The sequence below is a fragment of the Harmonia axyridis genome, chromosome 7 (assembly GCF_914767665.1).
Source record: "Harmonia axyridis chromosome 7, icHarAxyr1.1, whole genome shotgun sequence".
Taxonomy (NCBI): domain Eukaryota; kingdom Metazoa; phylum Arthropoda; class Insecta; order Coleoptera; family Coccinellidae; genus Harmonia; species Harmonia axyridis.
Genome location: NC_059507.1, coordinates 30893923 through 30918557, shown reverse-complemented (window position 1 = coordinate 30918557; position 24635 = coordinate 30893923). Strand labels below are relative to the sequence as shown.

Sequence of the window (24635 nt, the reverse complement as noted above, 5' to 3'; positions counted from 1 at the left end):
ATGAAATTTACCCCACAAGGATCGAGTTCTATAAGAGACACCCTGGTAGAAATTTAAATGATTCTTTATTCGAAACATAATGTCAAGGTTCAAGCATTATATTGAAATAAAAATTTGATCGATATTCTAAAGGAAAGTGGTTTTTATTTACGTTTACTTTAGGAACCGCAAAATGAATAATCCTTTATATCAAAATACAAATTTCTCGGTCGAATCTGCGGTTTTGGATTTACCAGAAAAAAAAAATTCTGATTTTGCCTTTCAACCGCGTCATTCAAGATCCGAACCTAAGTAGCCTGCAAATTTAAAGAGTTGTAGCCTAATCTGCTTTTCAACTGAGATTTCGCCCACAGAAGATGCCTACCACACTTGTGGGATAAAGGCCAAGAATATTCCAACTCCATTTTAATTGGTGATATGTAGGTAGATAAATAAGCCCCCAGAGTTCCCGATTTTACAATGGTATTTTTCTTGAGCTTTTTATAGAATTCTGCATCCGCTGCGACACTAATTGTATTGAAATTCCTTTCAGGGCCCTGTCAGATTTTCTGGACCGGATCGCGTGGGAAACTCTCTCTTCACTCAAATTCAAGGTTGTCTCCCATTACACTTTTTCATATCATCGAATAAATGTGTTCTTTTCCAGGCGGAGCAAAATCTCAGATAGCGATATACGAATCCGACTTGGATAAATTGAATTTCGTATGCATAAATTGCTTTCCAGTAATATGGAAACATGGAAAGATTCCAATTGCTCAGCGAATTGTGAAAGTCATCATACTGAAAATGCCTCTCTTCCTTTATTATGTGGTTTGTTCAACCACTTGTATGGGAATATTCGCATCGTTTTTATTTCTTTATTTCAACTTGAGGTTTCGCAAGATGAAGAATATGAAGTTATCCAGTCCCAAACTGAATAATGTGGCTGTTTTTGGATGTATATTAGTCTACTCTTCGGTTATACTCATGGAGATAGATAAGATCATCGATGTTTCGAGAAGTACTTTCACTGGACTTTGCACTGTAAGTAATATTTCACGTATATCTTTGAAAGAAATCGAGATATCAAGGTGAAATAAAAACTGAAAGATGGCGAAAAGGATGGTTTTTGTAACAACTGTGTACAACTTTGCTTCCGCCATTTTGCCATAGATGGCTGTAGCGGTAAATGGTAGACGGAATGAAAAGATCGTAGATGTCATACAATAAGCTCAGGTAAACATAACGCCATCGAAATTTAAGTCGATTTGTGTCTACGTCTTAACGTTATTCTCGATTCAACATGTCAGCTTACGAGCCAAATTCTAGTCATTGCGGGAGGTTTTAATTTTCTGCTTTGATATGGAGGAATCTGCGGCTGTGGCTCATCGAATGCTCTCAAATACCTCGAAGACCAGCATGGCGGTGGAAGAAAAAAGGTTTTCGTAGATGCGGAATTAGAGGCATTATTTGATCAAGACTCGTGTCAAACGCAACAAGAATTGGCAGGATTATTGGGAGTGACTCAATAAGCCGTTCAAAAACACCTGAAAGTCATGGGAATGATCCAGGAACAAGGAAATTGGGTGCCATACAAGTTGAAGCCGAAATATGTTGAACGGCGTTTGTTTGGTTGTGAACAGCTGTTTGCAAGGCAAAGAAAGAAGGAATTTCTGCATCGCATTGTGAGTGGAGACGAAAAATGGGTTCATTAGGATAATCACAAGCGTATAAAGATATGGAGATATCCCGGCCATGCTGCCAAATCGATGGCCAAACCGAATATTCATGGCCGCAATACGACCAGAGACCTGCCGTATTCTCCAGACGTTGCTACCTCGGACTATCACTTGTTTCGATCAATGGCTAACCGCCTGGCTGACCAGCACTTCCGCTTTTATGAAGAAGTAAAAAATTGGATCGATTCGTGGAACGCTCCAAAAGATGGGAGAAAGTACTGGCCAGCGGTGAACAATACTTTGAGTCATAACTGTATAATCAGTTTTTAACATTAAAGCCACGAATTTCGGAAGAAAGCGGCGGAAGCAAAGTTGTATGCCTATGTAATAAACTGATCGTAAACTCTACAAATTTCCTGTTCTATAGGGTGTTGAGAAATTGGATTACAAATACATTTTTATTTCATTCTGTATGAATAAACTATTAACATTTTTGGAAGAGTTCGTTTAAATACCAATAAATTTATTTTCAATTTGGCATAGAAACAATTGAAATCGATGAATAATTACGAAAGTTCTGGGTCACAAACTCCATCAAAATTTTAGGTAACCGAGTTTTTTGAAGGTGAGTGTATATTGCAGATTCTTATTTTACGTCGAATACGTACGAACAATTTTTCATGAATCATCGCAGATGGCTCTGTAAACGAACCTACCCCTTTTTTTCCGTTCCATCAAACATTCACATGAAATATTGGTCGTAAATTGTTGAAAAAATTGTGGAAAACATTCTGCCCATAAGATAGACGGCTTTACGAAAATTTCTACTAGATTCCAAATAATCTTCTTTTAATTGAAATTCATTATTGAATAATGAGAAAGTATTTCAAACCGATAAAATAATCTAATAATTTCGCCATTTCCAAATGATCAATGACTTTTACTGTACATCTACTGAAAACAAACAGTTCAGCAAAAAACGTCAATAGGACTGTTTCATGTGAATGATTAATGGAACGGATACGTAAAGGTCGTTCAGACCTAAATTTCAAATATTTTTTGCTGTATAATATAATACGAATCTGCAATAGAAAAAGGAGTTCCCTTTTGAATTCCGAAGTTGACCCCTATAGAAGAGTTAATTGAATGAAAGAGATTCTGGACTTTCCTCTCAAAACCATCTACCTTTCATTCAAACATTTTTTTGTAAGATGTTTCCTATTTGAGATATTTGACTGATTCAAAGGCGCAGTCAGGATTTAGTTATGGGGGGTCTGTACAACGAACGAATACAGGCTAGGGAGGTAGAATTTGTTGCTTGAAGTCAACTGACAAAGAACGTGCAACACCCAGAAGGAGAATATAGATAGTATAGCAAGGAGTAAATGATTGAATTTGTAGAAAAAAATTGTCAAGGTTTTTTCATGTAAACAATTTTTGTTAAATATTGTAGTCGTTTTTTTTAATTTTACAACAAATCAGCTGTTCGAGGAGATCCAAAGTCAATGTTTAGTTTTTGTTAAAACGTTCAGAGCATGTTTACGCGGAATTTATCGCCAGCTGAGTGAATTTGAAAAAGGTCGAATTATTGGACTACTAGAGGCGGAGTTGTCATTTCGAGAAATCGCTAACCGTACGAACAGATATCCATCCAACTATTGTTATGAGATGTTGTCAAGCATGGTTTCATAATGCTCAAAATCGAAGAAGAGTAGGCACCGGACGTCGAAGGGCACGAATGAAGTTCAAGATTGACGTCTATGACTTATGGCCATTAGAGACCGATTTGCGACTACTCGATCTTTGGCTGATGAGTGGTTAGGAGATCAAGGCCATCCTGTAACTGTCCGAACGGTTTACCGCCGGATAGGATTTTTTGGACTGCAGCATTATCGACCCCATCTTGTGTTACCTCTGACGGTTGAGCATTGCCGACATCGATTACAGTGGTACAGAGAACGTCAACATTGGAATGTGGAATGGCATCAGTTCGTCTTTTTTGATTAATCTTTTTTCCTTGGGTGCACATGATGGCTGAAGAAAGGTTAGACGACGTCAGGGAGAAAGACGTGAACCTCAGTTTGCGTCATGTACACCGGACAGTAGGCGTTATAGTATGTGGTGCTATTGCATATGAAAGTAGGTCACCTTTTGTCTTTATTCGAGGTAACATGACAGCTCTGCGTTATCTTCAAGAAAAAGTGGAGCCATATGTTCTCCCTCACCTTAACCGGCTCGAGAATCCAATATTTCAGCAAGATAATGTCCGACCTCATGTTGCCATAGTTAGTTTAAACTTTTCCGAAGCGACCCATGTGAATCTTTTACAATGGACGCCCAGATCAGATCCCCTGATCTTTCGCCCGTAGAGCATGTTTAGGACATCATGGGTAGAAGGCTTGGAAATTTACCCCAGCCCCCACGGACTTTGGCGGCTCTGAGACATGAAGTACAGATAGCTTAGGTTGATATACCTCAAGAAGAAATAGACCATTTTATTGCATCAATGTCGAGACGTGTTGGGAAGTGGATAGATGATCGCGGAAGACAAACACATTATCGAAAAATTTATTGAAAAAAAGATGTAAACTCTTCATTTTTCACTCCAAATTTCAATCATTTACTCTTTGCTTTACTATCTATGTTCCATTAAGAAAAAATTAAAATGTAAAACGCTCCTTCTGGGTGTTGACGTTTCTTTGTCAGTTAGTATATTTGGGAACATGGGAAAAATGTTTTTAGATATAATATAGGTTCATTTGATGTTTAAATTATGCTAATAGCGTCAGAAATCGACACTTAGAGAGCAACTCATGAGGGGATTGAAAGGAAAAAATCATTCTGCTTCGGGGCTTTCCAATTCTCTCAACGCTACGATCTGATAGTATTATGTATGAAAATTGCAGGGTCGTTATTTTTATCTCTCGAGCCATTCCGAACGTTTACAATCGAAAAAGACAATCCAGAATGGAACGATATTCGAAGCGTACATTATTCGCATACGATTCATAATTCCCATTAGCTTAGTCGACGTTTCAAATACGTTATCCATCATATTTTCAGGCCAAAGCGTTCCTTTTGTCAGCGGGATTCTCCCTTGTCTACGGGTCGATCTTCGCTAAGACTTACAGGGTTCATAAACTTTTCAACAATTGCAGAACAAGCGTTCTGAAATCGAAATTCCTGAAGGATACACACTTGATTGCTCTCATCTCGACTCCCGTTGTATTAGATGCTATCATCCTGGCCCTGTGGGTGGTGATCGATCCGTTGGATAGGAAGCTGCACAACTTGACATTGGACTTCATCGGTGGACACAGCGTAGTCTACCAGAACCAGGTGAGTTGGACTATTGATCAATTTTTCCAGCTGAATATTTCCGTGTGTATAGGTATTTCAGGAAAACGCAGAGACAGATTTATTTGCAGGTTGACATCTTGTGTGGTGTGATCATCCCTTCCAGGGCTGCCGGCAAACATTTTGGCGTCCCGGCAAAATAAAATTTCGCCGCCCTAACTGTCTAATTGTACTTTCATTGATTGCTATCAAATTGATATGTTTTGTTATTTACCAGGAAAAAATATTTTTAGCAACTGAGAGCTCTGTAGGACATTCATTACTAAATATTTTTCAGAATTTTTCGATATAATAAGTTGTATTTGAGCGTCATTATTTGAGGGAGCCTCTGCTTTTACTCTCAAACACCTTTTCAATTTAATATGAAATCGAAATTTTGAAAGTTCAAAAAACGATTTTACTTTGCCAAATTCATCATAGGACGTTTTGTCGATGTCATCAACAAACGGTTCATTTTAGTACCTATTTATATCAAAATGAGTTCATCAATTAATTTATTTCTATTTATTAACCCGCTTTTGTTCACTAATCATTCATTTATTAATATGATCATGTCTTTACGGGAAACCCTGTATAAAAGTTTTCTTCAATGAAATCCAATACAGCGATTGATTTCGGCATTGTGCCATCATCTAGCTGGCCAATAAATGAATTAACAAATAAACATCCCTTTCATTTTTATTCTCTAATACATTTATCAATGATTATATGAAATTATTACATTTAAAAGCAAATTAATTAATGAATAAATTCGTTTTTATTCAATACTTCAATTATGGATTTATTCATTCATTCATTTATTGATTAATTTATTTTTTTAGGTATTTATTTATTCTTCATTTATTTGCATTCATCGATGTTTCAATAGAACAGCCAAAATGATGCATAATTCAAATTCATTCACTTTCTCAGCGTAATGAAATAATTATTAAGAGAAAATATCGGAAATATGCCATACAAAATATTAGTACAAGAGAATATATCTGTCACCTATCTTATATAAATAGCGAAAAATTCATCTTATCTGCCCTTTTAATATTTCAATTTAAATTAAGTTTCGAAATATTGCCACAATTGATGGCTCACGAAGTCTTGACGTTAACTTGGGTTTTAACTGGAAAATTTTAATATCTCCTCCCCATCCAAGACAGATGAGGCTGAAGCGGTACAGGAATGATGTAGCCTTTCAATATTGACGCCTCGGTATTTTTTCACAGCTTTTGTTCCAAGGAATATAATATTCATTCGTATTACCTATATAAGAAATGACAAAATACATAATGAATGAATTTATTATTTATTTGAAATTTATAAATTATTAGTTAATAAATGTTTTAGTCTTGAAAAAGGAACCATAGGTCCCGAAACTCCCTGATAAATCTTTTCAGTATTGTTCAGAATCTCTCAACGGATTTGTGTCGAACATATATTTCTCTATTTCAGTATCTTAATGAGTTTATTACTGTATTAAAAACAGTGATCTAATGAACTCATTAGAACATTGTTTTCGGTTATATTTTTCCTTTTGTGGTTGTCTAGACTGACTTCCGATCCTCGCTTCTTCGTCGCTCGTTTTCGTTTCTCATTCGTGTTGGAATAGGAGCCTATTTTGCAACTTGTTTTAGAATATACTATTATTGTAATATTCCAATAAAATTGGAATTGAGCGTAATTTCTCCGAGGAAATTATCAGTAATTTCTGATCCACCTTGTTCATTTTATGTACCTAACTGCCGAGTGATCTTTCACCGTGAACGATCGATTTGATAATCGCCTATTCTGGAATTTCAGGCATCTACATAGATATATCAATGAGCAGGACGGATGTAGTTTGATGAGAAACACATACCTACATAATAGAATTACATATGTATCAGTTTGATTCAGGAGATGTTAACATCATCAATCACAATTGGTATTGATATCCCAAAAAATATCTAAAAATGAATAAAATTCCACTGTTCAATTTTTTTGGAAATCAATGATGAACTTGATATCTTTGGACTCACTCTGTAAATCTTCTGTACGTGCAGAAATCATTTTTCTTTATAGTAGGCTTTAATCATCTGTATCAACAAACGATGCATACTCTATTTGGTTTATACCTATAGATACTCGAAAACGTTTCTTCACAATGGCCATTCGAAATTTTAGAGAAGTTATTTTTACCCTATATAATCTAAATGGTTGATTTTTAATTTATTTTTTCTACATTCTTGCAAAAAGCAAAACTTTATTGAACTATATTTAGTGGAAAAAGAAGTTTTTTATTACACTAGTGCAATAAAGTTTTTATTGCACTCATCTGTCATTCTACTTCAACGTGCTGATGGAAATCGTCGACAGTAGCGGAGGGATACGTAGACGAATCACATGCAAACAAACTCAGTGTTGAAAAACAAATATTTAAGCCTGAAGGAAATAACGATGTGCAGTTACCAAGTACTAGTACGTTTACAGCAGTAACAAATCAAGAAGTGGATTTAAAAAGTACTTCACTACGAAATATTCATATTGAAAATTGCACCAATTGTTCATTCACTTTCAACATTGAGGGTAAAAATAAAGTTTGAGTTAAATTGTTCGTAACGTATTAGTTCCTGTCTCAATGCAAATCGATATTAATAATAAAGTATTCAAGTTGCGCTTTTCATTTTCCTACACCTAGTGCCGCACCTCAATAAATCATTTTTTGCTTTTTGCATGAACGTAAAAAAAATGTTGTATGCAACTCGTGCAATAAACATTCACTTTTTGCATAAATAACTATAATAATAATGAGGCCTTTATTTCTTTATAGAAATCTCAAGGGGAAGTTCACCCTCAGGTGTTCTACCACTCAACCCTTGTTGATACATGAAAAAAAAATTAAATAATAAATATAAATAAATAAAAAAAATAAATAATAAAAATAAAATTAAATAATAAATATAAATCTCTATATGGAAATATTCTCCCCATCCGACATGTAGATTTTTAATTAAGAGGGAAAAACATTTCGTTCGGCCTGGTGCAATGAATGATAATGATAATAATAAAGCACTTTATTGAATTGAAATTTGAATACACTTGTTTTAACATTTATAGAGGGCGAGGTTCAGTTCGTTCGAAGTATTTCATACCCCAAACGTCTGTTCAACTAACCCTAATCGGATTTTGTTTATTTTATCGAACTCCGAAACCATCTTGATGCTTCTAGGTTAGGTTCGAGAGATATTGAGTTAACGGCTGGATGGACGATAACCCGGACGTCAAGGTAATAGAAATATCATCGTGACGCAATGAAATAGCGCCCTGCTTGGGCAAAGAGCGCTAAAAAAAATCGTACAATCATTGAAATTCTCTTTTTTGTGAACGAGATGATTGAAAAATTCCCGAGTTCCAATTTCCATTACTTCATGTTCGAAATTAGTCACGGTCCACCCTTCAGAACGAATTGATTGGACAATCCAAGTTAGGAATTCCCATTTTGCATTTTAACCGATTGTCAAACCAGTTTCCATGAATATTTCCCTCCTGTCAAAAATTCTATGTATGTGGAGAACAATTATCGAAAATTCCAGCGATAATTGCATTGTAGGAATGCAGTTTTCATGACAACACGCTGTCATGCAAAATATTCGGTAATTTTGATGCACTTGTGCAATTACTTACGAAAGTAGTTTCAATCCTTTCTGAGTATTCAAATGCACCCACGACCAGGACTGCGCCTAGCACAAGATGCGCTCCTGGAAAATATTATATTTGTGCCCCTTCTTGTTTTTCCTCAGGATTCAAAATTGAATGATTGTTGTAATATTGAGAATATTCCGTGGAAAAATTCCTTAATGTTTGAAGATCAAGAATAATGGACATGAATTGAATCAAAGTTCTCTCAATCGCATAATACTTGTCTTTAATTAATTTAATTCAATTCATTTCTTGATTACTGAACCGAGTGTAAGCCAGTGCAAATTGAATATAATCATGACAAAGAGTTTTCATATATAATTTCCTCACAAAGTGTTTTTCAGGTCCTATTTGAATTCACAAATGTCTTTATAATTGAACTAATTTCAGGTAACGTAGGTATACAGAACTCTCACTCGCCTCGACGCTGATGTAACCTGGAATTGTTTGAAATCCCGAAATTCCCGAGAATCCTTACTTATCAGCCCCTGAGTTAAAAATATAAAGCCGCGCATTATTTCTAAGAAGATGCTGCTTTTCAAACCAGAGCACCTGAATAACCTTTATTCATAAGGTTGAACCACGTGTTTTATTATTAGCGATGGAGTTTAAATGCATTCATTCAATTCCACGAATATTGAAAAATTTAATATTTGAATTACTGACTGATTTTTCTCGTCCCCCAAAAAATTCGCTTTGGAATTTTTAGAGGATGCAATGTCTTCATCCGTCCTGGACAGGGCCGTGACACCCCAAGGGGCAAGATGGAAAAGACCCAGGGGCGCTTCAGGTGCACCCCAGGCATCTCCCTATCGTTACATAAAATTGTCATTCATAAATCATACTTCCGAAATACACACATCGTAAAAAGTCTTGGCCCTCCGAAGATTCTCAAGAAATAAACAATCTATGTTCTGGAAATGAAATGAAAATTTTCAACTGCAAAATATTCGATAGAAAATCTTTGTTACTCTATACTTTATGCAGTCTGAGACAAAATTGGAAAAATGAGAAAAAATCTAAATTTATCGATTATTTATTTTTGATTGATTATAGTTATGAACAACTGAATCCAAATTTAATAGTCTGTATAACCATGTCTTCTTTCAATTAACTGCCCAATATGCCTATAGGCATCCAACGAATCAAGTTATTAATGAAATTTTCAGGTATATCGTTCCAATCTTCCTGAAAGGCTAAACTCAATTCCTGAAAAGTTGATGGTGGATATTGATCTCCCTAAGTAATCCCATACGTGCTCAATTGGATTCATGTCTAGTGAGTTTGCTGGCCAGTTCATTCTCTGGATATTGTTTTCTTGAGAAATTGTACATCCAATTTCTCACCAGGTAAGAACAGTAGCCCTGCATCGAGAAGCTTTGTCGAACCACCTCATTCAACTTTTGAATATTCCACAGACTTCAGTAAGGCGTATCGTGGCCTGGAAACCGGCAAGGTTGCCTGAAGACCGGTGTCCGGTCGACCTAGAGTAACACCTGCTAGGGAAGACCATTAAATCACAAATTTTACTCGAAGAAGTCGAACGGTATCTGTAACAGTCCTTCGAAGTAATTTCTTGAGGACCTTAAGACGGCTAGTCTCAACCAGTACAACAAGGAGACGTTGGCATTTCCCAAATTCAAGGGCAAGAAGATCTTTAAGAGTACCTCGGTTATCACCTAGACATAGAGCTACCCGTCAGCAATGGGCAGATCACTAAGACTGACGTTTAGCACGTGTCACGATTCGGTTCACAAGTCGACGAGAAAGAGTTTTGCAGAGGTCCAGGCAGACTAGAGCGACTCAAATTCACCCGGGAAGTTGTGCCTTTTCAAGGCAGATTGATAATGTGCTGGGGGTATAATGTTCGGGCGTCGTACCCCTCTCATTATCATTGAACGAACAATGGCTGGTGCCAGAAAACATCATTGAACCAATCATTGTTCCTCTGCGCAACGAATTTGGGGATAATTTCATTTATAGGGATGATAACGCCCCACCACAAAGCACATGAAGGGTTCAAAATATTCTTCAAAAGAACAATATCCAGAGAATGAACTGGCCAGCAAACTCACCAGACATGAATCCAATTGAGCACGTATGGGATTACTTAGGAAGATCAATATCCACCTTCAACTTTTCAGGGATGGAGTTTAGCCTTTCAGGAACGATATACCTGAAAATTTCATTAATAACTTGATTCATAATAAATAAAATGGCTGATACTTGGTAATACGCAGTGCCCGTGGAGGAAGTAGTTAGGTTTTTGTCCGATGGGTGGCGAATCGCAGTAATCATACTGCTTTGCGCCTGCCAGCGTTCAATAAGGTGCCTACTATTTCGTTTGTTTGTCATCTTGGGTTGAGTAATGCGGTACTGATGATTCCTAACAAGGGTGAAACCAGTATATCGCTACTCTCCCTTGATGACATGCATTCTCCTTGTGTTACTTTCGATTATGATTCCTACGTAATATCGTGGAAGTCTTCTGTTTGAAAATTGTTATGTTGATGGCATATTTGCTGATACATCAACCAGATAGATAACTAAAATCGTATGATATTATTACATACTGAAAATTATACTTCTTTTTCTTTTTTTTTTTGTATTTTCTTCATAACTTGATTCGTTGGATGCATAGGCGTATTGGGCAGTTAATTGAAAGAAGAGGTGGTAATACGGACTATTGAATTTGGAATTAGTTGTTAATAACTATAATTAATCGAAAATAAATAATCGATAAATTTAGATTTTTTCTCATTTTTCCTATTTTGTCCCAGACTGTATAAAGTAAAGAGTAACAAAGATTTTCTATCGAATATTTTGCAGTTGAAAATTGTCATCCCATTTTCAGAACATAGATTGTTTATTTCTTGAGAAACTTCGGAGGGCCAAGACTTTTGACGATGTGTGCCCCTGGGCCTTTTCCATCTTGCCCCTTAGGGTGGCACGGCCCTGTCCAGGACAGATGAAGATTTTGTATCCTCTAAAAATTTCAAAGCGAATTTTTTGGGGGACGAGAAAAATCAGTCAGTAATTCAAATATTAAATTTTTCAATATTCGTGGAATTGAATGAATGCATTTAAACTCCATCGCTAATAATAAAACACGTGGTTCAACCTTATAAATAAAGGTTATTCTGGTGCTCTGGTTTGAAAAGCAGCATCTTCTTAGAAATAATGCGCGGCTTTATATTTTCAACTCAGGGGCTGATAAATGAGGATTCTCGGGAATTTCGGGATTTCAAACAATTCCAGGTTGCATCAGCGTCGAGGCGAGTGAGAGTTATGTATACCTACGTTACCTGAAATTAGTTCAATTATAAAGACATTTGTGAATTTAATTAGGAGCTGAAAAACACTTTGTGAGGAAATTATATATGAAAACTCTTTGTCATGATTATATTCAATTCGTACGGGCTTACACTCGGTTCAGTAATCAAGAAATGAATTGAATTAAATTAATTAAAGACAAGTATTATGCGATTAAGAGAACTTTGCTTCAATTCATGTCCATTATTCTTGATCTTCAAACATTGAGGAATATATCTTATCTTGAAACTCTGGTTTTTTCCCTGAGTAATGTGAGGACTGAGTCATAAATTATTCGGAAAGTTGGTTTGGAGTTCCGAAGATGCGATTAACATAAAATCTCGTATAACGCTTAAAATCGTCATTTTACGTCTGAATGCAAAATTTTATCCTTGTCGAATCCGTAGTTTAGAAAGTGTTAGGAAAACAAAATCTCGAACATAAATATTTACAGAATCCCTAGTCGGAGTTTGCCCATTAACTAACTCAACTGCAGCATTCAAGATTCGAAAACTTTTAAAACAATTCGCGACGCATCAAAATTCGAAAAATGTAGAAATCGTGACGAAATGATAGCGCTATGTTCGGGGAACGAGCAAAATAGCGGAACTTTTGTTGGTGCACACTGAGTCAAGTGTTTTTACATAGAAAGATGGATTTTAGTAAATCATATCATATACAATTTCCAAAATAGTATAAAAACAATTTCAAACAATTTGACATGTTTCATTAATATATGATTTATTTCATAAGAAACCTCAGGCACGATATAGTATAAGGTGTAGTAAAAAAAAATATTATTTTTGCATGAAAAGCAAGGCTAAAATACCTAAATCCGATTTAGGTAGAATAAGAGCCCTTTTGTTGCCATTTTAAAGGGAATATCATTATGCCTCTCTCATAAGAGCCCTCGTCCTATTGGAAAAAATTGAGACAGTCGATTTTCACAAGCAACTGTTGAAGCGAATTTTTCACCAGCAGGAGTCACTATTAATGTTTGTATCCTTAGGGCTGTAGGATTTCACATATGCCTACTTATGCGTTTCGTCCCTGGCACACACACCGGACTCATCAGTGTGACTTTGGTATATTTGTGTGTGCCGTGTCACAGACGCTTGGGGAATTTATTATAATTGGGAGCCGCCGGGACTCGAACCCGGCACCTTTACGCATCTCGGTGAGTGAGTCTACACTCTTAACCTCTAGGCCACCGAGTGCTGTGTTTATTGTTGCTATGTGGAGCTTTATGAGAAGCCACCACATGGATAACAATTTCTTTCCTATCGGCCAAAGCTAGCCTTTTCTGGGTGATTCCTTCCTTCCGACGGACACTTGTTGACAGTACAGTACAGTTATGCTATAGGGGAGCTCTCTGTAAATAAAATTCCCTGCTAATCCCAGCAAAACCTTTCTGGCCGTTTTCGCCGACTCACTACGTTTCGACCACGACCGTTTTCGCTTGACGTTGTGGTTAGTGATTCACTTTCCATAACCTATCACCAACCGTTTTAAAAATGGCTAGATTTTGTTGCGATTCAACAGCGATTCGCAGATAGAAATTCGGTCCATGAGGTTTTTTCGTTATATACGTTTAGGCGAAAAGAATTCTGTTGATAGTGACGTGGAATATATTTTTCTGAATTAATTTTGGGGAGAAGTCATGTTATACAGACGTTGAATGTGTCTAGTGGACCCTGTCTAGTGGAATTTCGTCCATCAACAAATTTTACAGCGGCATTCAACATTCGAACCTTTAAATTTCAAGTTTCTATGTCCTTTCATTTCAATGTTATCGTGTATACGACCGGACGGACAGAATCGAATTTGAGGACGGATTCTTTAACAGTCAGTCGATCCTTATCTTTTGAGGCCGCTCTCAGCTCAAAATTCGAAAACTGCACAGACATTGAGACGAAATGATAGGGCGATCGGTTATAGGAACTCTTAAAAATGAAGAAAGCAGTGACGTACCGGGTTTTTCACCATAATTTGACCCCCTTCAACTTTGTTACTGAAAAAGGTACAAAAAAAAAATGTTTTCTACAAAAGTTTCACTGAATCGACTAGTGTTTTTTAAAATGATTTCGCAAAAATAAATATATTCAGAGTGGGCAACATATTGATCCAATATGCATCCAAATCATCCAATTCCAATTTATAGTGAAAAACGTATGTCATATCGTTGCCAACAAGATAATTCAAAAAAGGGCATTTTGATTTATCGCAGCCTACCCCTTGAAAACTGATTACTGAGCATGCCAGGTGGTTCTTAAAATTTGAAACTCTTTGGTACTCAGAATAAGAGAGATAGACGAAACATATGTTATATATTCGAAATCAGGGGAAAAAGAGCTAGTCAAATATAGAAAAATATACAGGGTGAAAAAATGAAGTTGCAATCAATATGTTGCCCACTCTGTATATATTTCGTTTTGTGAAATCATTTTAAAAAACACTAGTCGATTTCGTGAAACTTTTGTACAAAACATATTTTTGTACCACTTTTAGTAACAAAGTTAAAGGGGGGGTCAAATTATGGTGAAGAACCCGGTACAGTCAGTGCATTCCTCAATTGTAAACTAATCCCACCAAAAGTCTGAGGCTCGTCATCATACTCATGACTAAATCGATATTTTCTCTCCGCATCTTCACGCCTTCAAAAAAAAAAAAATATATGATTGTTACAGGATATTTGCATGGAAGATCTTCCATAAGTAGTCTCGCAACATCAAAGAGGTTTCTCATTTAATAAACAGGACGAGATTGACGCGGAAATACTGGTGTGAAAGGTTCTGCTGGTATGGAATACAATTTACGCTATGTTCCCCGGGGTTCTTACTCATGATGGCGTTATATGTATTTTCTGGAAGTTCTGTGGAATTTCAGGTGCCGTTCGGAATACTCACATTCTCTGCATATATTGTGCTTGTAGTCTTTGGCTTGAAACTTTCATAATAGAAGGTTTCGGTAGATTGCCTTTCGCATTTTTTTTTGTTTTTAATTACACATTTCAGTAGTAGAAGTGTTGTTCTACATATTAAATGTTTCATTTCGAAATGGGATTAAAATAAAGGGTGTTCCTTTAGAGCTATAGAACTTTGAATTGCAATAAAACAACGATGAATTATTCTATTGACATGAATTTTATTTATCCGCTAGATAATCTTGTGGCTCGGATATAGTCCAATCTGGACGTCCAATTTTCGATGACTTTTTCCAACATTTGTGGCCGTATATCGGCAATAACACGGCGAATTTTGTCTTCCAAATGGTTAAGGGTTTGTGGCTTATCCGCATAGACCAATAACTTTACAGAGCCCCACAGAAAGTAGTCTAGCGGTGTTAAATCACAAGATCTTGGAGGCCAATTCACAGGTCCAAAACGTGAAATTAGGCGGTCACCTAACGTGTCTTTCAATAAATCGATTGTGGCACGAGCTGTGTGACATGTTGCGCCGTCTTGTTGGAACCACAGCTCCTGGACATCATGGTTGTTCAATTTAGGAATGAAAAAGTTAGTAATCATGGCTCTATACCGACCACCATTGACTGTAACGTTCTGGACATCATCATTTTTGAAGAAGACCAATGATTCCACCAGCCCATAAAGTGCACCAAACTGTCAGTTCTTCTGGATGTAACGGTGTTTCGACATACACTCGAGGATTAGCTTCACTCCAAATGCGGCAGTTTGGTTTGTTGATGTAGCCATTCAACCAGAAGTGCGCTTCATCGCTAAACAAAATAAAATGGACGTAGTGCGCGATGCGTATTCCGCACAGAACCATTATTTTCGAAATAAAATTGCACTATTTGCAAGCGTTTTTCAGACGTGAATCTATTCATGATGAATTGCCAAACCAAACTGAGAATAAATCACTTGACAGCTGTTGAATCGGTCGCCATCTCGAACAGTAATGCCAACTTAAAGATATACACCTCGAAAAAAAACACCCTATACTAATAGAATAATGTTCACGTCCTTATCAGCCATAAAACGATGGAGGATAATGGGAATAGTAGAATAAGTTGTTTCATTTGGTTTCCTGTATTTCGTTGTTTTTAAGTTTGATGTTTTCTGCAATTTGTTCATCATGTTGTATATATGACTGAGATTTCACTAATACTCTGTGAATTCGATGATTTTTTTAGTCTACAACGATTAGTTTTGTCTGTGAAAGAGTCTGAATATACAGACGAAACGTCGCTTAACTAAGAAGTTGTTTTTTAAAGGCTGTCTTATTCCCATTATCCTTCATCGTTATTATTATACTAACTGACAAAGAAACTGCAAAACCCAGAAGGAGCTGTTGAAATTTGAATTTTTTTTTTTGTATAGCAAGGAGTAAATTATTGAATTTGGAGGAAAAATCGTGAAGGTTTTTTTATGTAAACAATTTTTGTTACTCAAATATTGTAGTAATTTTTTGCAAGTTTTATAAATTTTACAACAAACCAGCTGTTCGAGGAGATCCAAAGTCGATGTTTAATTGTTGTTGAAATGCCTAGAGCACGTGTAAGCGGAATTCATAGCCAGCTAAGGGAATTTGAAAGAGGTCGAATTATAGGTTTACGGGAGGGTTGTCATTTCGAGAAATCGCTAACCGTACGAACAGCTGTCCATCCAACCACTGTTATGAGATGTTGTCAAGCGTGGTTTGATTATGTCCAAAATCGAAGAATAGTAGGCGCCGGACGTCGAAGGGGCACAAATGAAGTTCAAGATTGACGTCTAAGACTTATGGCCATGAGAGACCGATTTGCGACAACTCAATCTTTGGCTGATGAGTGGTTAGGAGAACAAGGCCATCCTTTAACTGTCCAAACGGATAAGGTCTTTCGGACCGTAGCATTATCGACCCCATGTTGTGTTGCCTCTGACGGTTGAAAATCGCCAGCAACGATTACAGTGGTGCAGAGAACGTCAATATTGAAATGTGGAATGGCATCAGGTCGTCTTCTCTGATGAATTTCGATTCTACTTGGATGCACATGATGGCTGAAGAAGGGTTAGACCACGTCGGGGAGAAAGACGTGAACCTCAGTTTGATGCTGAGCGTCATGTACACCGGACAGTAGGCGTTACCTTCAAAAAATAGTGGAGCCATATATTCTCCCTTACCTCAACCAGCTCGAGAATCCTATATTTCAGCAAGATAATGCCCAACCTCATATTGCCAGAGTTAGTTTAAACTTTTTCGGAGCGATCCATGTGAATCTTTTGCCATTGTCGGCCCAGATCCACCGATCTTTCACCCATATAGCATGTTTGGGACATCATGGGTAGAACAAGGCTTGGAAATTTACCCTAGCCCCCTCGGACTTTGGCGGCTCTGACATGAAGTACAGGTAGCTTGGGATAGTATCCCTCAAGATGAAATAGACCATCTTATTGCATCAATGCCGATACGTGTTGGGGAGTCTATAGATAATCGCGGTAGACAAACACGTTATCAACAAATTTATTCAAAAGATTTATTCAACAAGATGCCATCTTGATGGAATTACCTTAGTAGAATAAATCTCAGAAAAAAAATTAGGATCATAGAAGGACTGTTTACGTTTAAGATGACAGAAAGTGGTTATTCCTATGATAAATTGAAAATTTCGACCATAATATGAGAGTGAAAAAGATTTTGTGTGAGCAATTTAGACATTCTGAACATTGCCTGAATCGCTCCATTAAATATTCCTCTCGGACTGTGATATATGCCTATCTACCGAAAGAAAATCCTTTTCTCATGGCACTTCATTAATCTGGATCAACAAAAAGCTTTCTCCTTATTTTCCGGAATGCAGAAAACTTTTCTATGTCGAATTCATATCAACATTTTTCAGCCACCCTCAAAGAACAGTTAATGATAATTCTCTACCAAGTATAGAAAATCAATTGTTTCACTTTATCACGTTTTTTTGTACATATAAAAACGATATCAGATCCAATCTTTGCGTGATCACCAAATAGACGTAGTTGAGATAAATATTCTTTTGAGATAGAGCAATACGAAAATTAACTTCAACTTCAAACAACAAAGCATGATGAGATTATGAGTGAAGATGAACAATATATTAAGTGGACCACACTATCAGAACCATAAAAATTTCAAGAAAAATATTGAAACATAAATTCACAATATTTCCATAATATTATATTCAATCAGATTGAAATGTTGGGTGTATTTATAGAATAAAAATTTTCAAGCTTTCAGTGAAATATCTTTCTGCTAGATTAATCAAAACTAACCGAGTTGAGATTATGCAAGTAAATAAATATGAAATATTTGTGTTGAACGCGCTATCAGAATCATAGAAACTTTAAACAGAATATCGAACAAGAAATGAGATAAATACTGACGTGAAGTCAGGAGCTCTTCAGCGTTTATTCTGTGGTGCAAAATTGAACGAGCGCTCAAAAGCTTCTGACTTCACGTCAGTGCCTCCTCATTATTTTAGAATGCAATACCATTCAATCTTTCAGCGTCAATCTCTGGGAAATTGTTGAGTACAAGGTTTCCTTCAATGGTAAAGGGTGTTTCTTTAGAGCTATAGAACTTTAAATTGCAATAAAACAACGATGGATTATTCGATTGACATGAATTTTATTTATGCGCATGATAATCTCGTGGCATTACATATTAAATATGATTTCCGGCATATGACCGCCATGGCTGGCTCGGATGTAGTCCAATCTGGACGTCCAATTTTCAATGACTTTTTCCAACATTTGTGGCCGTATATCGGCAATAACACGGCGAATGTTGTCTTCCAAATGGTCAAGGGTTTGTGGCTTATCCGCATAGACCAATGACTTCACATAGCCCCACAGAAAGTAGTCTAGCGGTGTTAAATCACAAGATCTTGGAGGCCAATTCACAGGTCCAAAACGTGAAATTAGAGGCGGTCACCAAATGTGTCTTTCAATAAATCGATTGTGGCACGAGCTGTGTGACATGTTGCGCCGTCTTGTTGGAACCACAGCTCCTGGACACCATGGTTGTTCAATTCAGGAATGAAAAAGTTAGTAATAATGGCTCTATACCGATCACCATTGACTGTAACGTTCTGGCCATCATCGTTTTTGAAGAAGTACGGATCAATGATTCCACCAGCCCATATAGCGCACCAAACAGTCAGTTTTTCTGGATGTACCGGTGTTTCGACATACACTTGAGGATAAGCTTCACTCCAAATGCGGCAGTTTTGTTTGTTGACGTAGCCTTTCAACCAGAAGTGCGCTTCATCGTTAAACAAAATAAAATGGACGTAGTGCGTGATACGTATTCCGTACAGAACCATTATTTTCGAAGTTCAGGCGTGAGTCTATTCATGATGAATTGCCAAACCAGACTGAAAATGAATCATTTGAGAGCTGTTAAATCGGTCGTCATCTTGAACAGTATTGCCAACTTAAAGTTATATATTTCGAAAAAAAAACACCCGTTAGAATAAATGTTTTCATCCTTACTATATTTTGATACAAACTCACACGATAAATTGTTTGACAGAAATGAAAAGTTGGGAATTAGGAAAAATACTCTGAATTTGTTGAAAAATAACAGCATAAGTCACTGTGTAAGAATAAATGAAACCTTGTGTGGAAAACGGTTGATACAAGTATACCACAAGGACCAGTGTTGGAATGTCAAAAAACATTTTTATTCAATAATAAGAGTTATTTCGATGTATATTTCACTTTGTTCTGATGTCTCACTTATTTCTTCTTTATCTCTCAAGATTTGTTTCATCATTGGTCATTGATTAATGATCATTTAGTTACTTTTATCATACGTATTGACTCTGGGTGACTAATATTAGCATATATTCAATGAATCTTAGGCTATTTGGTTCCCAGAAAATTGAGCATGATGTAATGAGATTATTAGTTCTAGATGAATATGAAATTTTGAAAATAAATTTTATTTGAAATCTTGAACATTCTATAGAGGAAGAAAAGTCTGCGCATTCGCCATTTTGGTAAATCTAGCGTTTAATGTATTGAATGAGATTTTCCATGGGAAAATCTTCAGAGCTCAAAGAAATGTGCGGATGGTACCTAAGCTAGTATATTACAAAAACAATTTGTTATAAATCCTTTGTTTCACCGAAGTTCTATATTAGTGTAGCTCGCCATCATGATATCCATTTTTACAGAAATTTGTGTTAATTTTTTCATATTTTTCAGGTTCAAGTCTGCGAGTCGAACAACACTGTTGGATGGTACTTCGCTCTCTATGGATACAAAGCCTTAGCCCTTATAATGGGAGTTTTCATCGCTTGGAAAAATCGAAACGTTAAAGTACCTACACTTAACGATTTTCGTTACATTGGAATTTGTGTTTATTCTGTTCTGTTCGCAGCATTGATGCTTATTTTATCAAATTTTATTGGCGAATATGTGATACTAAGCTACCTGAGCAGTTCTTGTAGCATCATAATCGCCACAACTTTAACATTATTCTTGTTGTTCGTTCCACAGTTTAGACTTTTATTCGGCAGAATGAAAAATGATGATGTGCTGATGCAAAGCATGGGCTTGAAATTTGAATGCAATACGAGAAGATTTATCTATAAAGATCCCAAAGAATTGATCAATAGACTGGAGATACAGAACAGAGTGTTCAAATATGAAATTGAAGCGTTGGACGATGAAATAAACTACCTAGAGAGTCTCCTCAATTCCTCTAGCTCTAACAATAGTAATAAAGAAGTTTACACAATAAGTAAGCCGTTATACCTAGATTTGCCAGAGCGCCAAGGAGCAAGAGCCTCATGGCCTACAAGTCGTAATGTATCAGAGGATCCTAAGACACGTTTTTCGTCAGAAAATGAATTGAACCATGGATTCTTCAACAAACTTAAGATATTTGGGAAGTTGAGAAGGTTCTTCGATAATTTGTCGTCTATTGGAGACATGGATTCAGTGGAAAATGAGGAAGAAATGGATGAAGGAAAGAAGGACTATGATGTAGTACAGGATATCGACAGTGTAGAATCTCTAGAGATAGGTCAGATTAAACCAGGTTGTATTATTTATCATATATAGGTGAAAATGTGTATCGAATCATGGATCTTTCATTTTTGAATATAATTATGTATATCAATATACTTATTGGATTTCAGAGATAACAAATATCGTCCGAAAATAAGATGAATCTTATATTTTGGTTTTATCAGCGTTTTATGAATCAGTTCAATATCTGTCAACCTTTGAGGACACGACTATCAGTTTGATGTTTCACATACATATTATAATGATAGCAATTCGTTAAAGAAAATTATATTATAAAAGAGTTCAAAACTTATGTTTGAATTATTTCATGATAAATATTCCAAATATATTCTTTCAAACTTCTGAAAGATATAGATAGCAATAAAGTTAGTATTCGAATGTTATTCATAAAATTCCCTTAGTCCTAAGTACATTATCGTAAATGAGATTCTGGTGAAAAGTGTCAAATAAAGCAGTATGAAAAAATATGGTAAATCAATTAATTATTAATAAATTATAATTTGATTAAAAATGAATTCCACCAAATTTTAATGATAATATGTAATAATTCACCTTCGAATATCTCCTACTATAATTTGCAAAAACCAGTGCTTTCCTGAATTCTTTCTATAAGATCGAGAATATCAGCACTGATTTGGCCAGTACAGGGTGTCCCAAATTCGATGTTCACTTAAAGCATCTCGAGAGGTTTAAGACTCAGAGATAAAATCTTCAAAGACCTGGATCTCTTTTTTTCGAAATAATGATATATCTGAAAGCTAATCAGAGATATCCTTATTTGTTCTCGAGTTACAGGTTGTTTATAAAAAATGATCATTTTGAATATTTCGCTATTTCTTGGTTTCGGTTCAATATATTCAAAAAATGGAAAGAAAAATGTTTTTTTCAGTAATTTTATAGTTTATAAGATACTCTTAGCAGTCCATAGAAATTAATTATCGATATTAAGATAAAAATTGGTGTTTCTTTAATGGGACACCCTATATTATTCAACTCAGTCTTGTCGAAAAGCATCCCGTTAAAGGTTTTTCAAAATGTCATCCGCTTCAAAGGTATTAGGTTTTTCAACTTCATTATTTTGTAAATATTTTTCATTATTCTGACATTCAATTCATTTTGTGTCAATTGTAAAATTGTTATCAAATCATAGAATATATAGGGTGTCCCATTTCATTTATTTATTTAATTGGAAAATAATCATAGTTTTACAGAAATACAGGAGAGTTGGTATTTTTTAAATAGGACACCTTAGATATCACTGGATTACAATTATACAATGTTTCTCGAAATAAATGAAAAATATTTTTATATAAGGTGTCCCATCCAAATACTGAAGTCAAAAACTCAATATCTTTGAAAAGAAAGACATTTAAAAAAAAACCGTAAACGGGATGCTTTTCAACTACATTGCAAATATATAGGGAGCCCATTCGAGAAACACAAATTCTCCTCTATAACTCTAAAACGATATTCAATTTCTGTGATCTGTTATGAGTATCACACAAACTATAAAATTACCGAAAAAAACGTTGAAGAAAAGATGAAGCCAAATATTTTTCAGAAACACACTGTAACTCGAGAACGAATCAAGATATATATGATCCACTTTCTAATATCTTATAATTTAGAAAAAAAAGATCAGGGGTCCTTGAAGATTTTTCTCTAAGTCTCACAGTTCTCGAGATTTTTTTCAGTGAGCACCGAATTTCGAACACCCTGTACAATGTAGGTACAGTTATTCGTTAAGAGTAGAGGTGAAAAAAATTGCATTTTATCAAAAGAAAGACTGAAATGTTCAAAAAAAGTTTTTTTCTAGTATGATGGATAGACGAAATCCTCTAACCAATCTAAAATAGTAAAATTCAAGAATGTAAAACGGCAGTTATATCAGAAAAAAGCAATTCAGTTCATATAGGCTCGTATAATAAATGCTCAATCATTGCATAAAACTCGATACTTGTTAGTTATAATCTTATGCATGTCACGTCGTCATGCCCTGTATGTCCTGAAGGGTTCGGAAATATAAAATCAACATGCATGGTAGAAATTTTCCACTGAGAAATTCAATTGCGGTTTATGCATATCGAAAAATGGAACTCTGGCATTTCATGTTCAAGCTTTCCAAATGAACAGTGGCCTTTACAAAGTATTTCCATTTCCTCTGGAAATCCAACTAGTTGGGAAGCAATAGTACTTCAGCAAGCTAACTTCAAGCTTGTCTGAAGATATCTGGCTAACCTTCAAAGGAACAAGAATGCAAATAATTCAATAGAGTAAATATCTGTAACTTCACTTTGGAACTTTGAATGATGAAACTTAATCATTTCATAGTGGGTATAGAATCTATATAGAAGATATAAAAGTGTAACTCAATATACAGGGTGTTTCCTAAACATGCGGCAAAAATTCAGGGGGTTGTTCCTTGGACTATTTTAAGCATGTTTTGTCCTTGGATGATTTTTGAAAAACCTCTTTGTTTCGAAGATACAGGGCGAACAACATTTTTCATATTTTTAAAATCAATAATAGTTTAAATAAAAATGCGTACCGCACTGTGTTTACTAAGTAGGTACAATTTATTTTTAAATTTGTTTAACAACATTCCAATTACTAAAAACGGCCAGTTTTTTGACTAAAAATTGATAAGTGCAGATGGTAAAGGAATACAGATTAAACACGGTTTTCATTTGAATTCGTTTTGTGATGTATTAGCAATTAACATTTTATCTTTGACTATTATGAATCGCTAGATTCATAATAGTCAAATAGTCTGCTTGTATGCTGGCTAGAGGTGGTCATTTTCAACAGTTTTTGTAGGTTGAGTTGAATTTTCATGGAATTTTTCATAATAAAATGTTATTATCTGAAATTTTGTTTCCCCTATATCTTCGAAACAAATAGGTTTTTCAAAAATCATCAAAGGACAAAATATTCTTAGAATAGTCCAAGGAACAACCCCCTGAATTTTTGCCGCATGTTTAGGAAACACCCTGTAGATGCAAATTGAGGATGATATTGATGATATTTCTTTACACAAATATCATCAGAATTTAGTAAAATCATAAAAATAAACATTAAAAAGTAAACGATTTGAATTCTTACTTGTTTTATTGAAAATCAATGGAAAGTTTGTATGTGATACAATGACTATAGAAGCCACTATTCTATTCTATTTCCTTTGGTTTTTAGATAAATAATATTTGTACCTATTTGAGATTTTATATTCCCAATAATAAAAGCTCAAACTTAGCGAGTAATATTTCTGTAGGTATTAGAGAAAATCACATGTTTCACTCAAGTCAACAGCCAATATTTCACAATGATCACAATCTTCGAAAGCTTGCACAATGCCTTCAAATAAATCCAACAAGGCATTCGTAGTTGACTAGTTCTAGGCCTTAAAGCGAAATAGTCATCTTTTAAAAATCTTTTCAGTTTAGAGAAAGAGGGTTTTATATTGAAATTGTGTTGTGAATTGGCAGTATTCATAAATTTTGACTTTTTCATAAATATTCTCTCTCGTAAGCACTCAGGAAATGTAACATGAAGGTTCGGAAATTATAGGTACTACCTTCTTCAATATTCATATTCAGTATTCATAGTATATGCATATACAGAGTGTCCCTGGA

General features: G+C 35.5%; 1 protein-coding gene across 2 annotated transcripts in view; it reads left to right on the top strand.

Annotated features, from left to right (window-relative positions):
- The window catches only part of LOC123684889 (gamma-aminobutyric acid type B receptor subunit 2), a 45444-nt gene extending 24321 nt beyond the window's left edge, over positions 1 to 21123 (top strand). For both annotated transcript variants that reach the window (XM_045624391.1, XM_045624390.1), the window contains 4 exons: positions 533 to 593; positions 647 to 1023; positions 4722 to 4997; positions 20179 to 21123. In XM_045624391.1, coding sequence (XP_045480347.1) covers positions 533 to 593; positions 647 to 1023; positions 4722 to 4997; positions 20179 to 21039 — 1575 coding nt within the window. In that variant the 3' untranslated portion in view covers positions 21040 to 21123. The remainder of the gene's footprint in view (positions 1 to 532; positions 594 to 646; positions 1024 to 4721; positions 4998 to 20178) is intronic.
- Positions 21124 to 24635: the final 3512 nt, after the last annotated feature.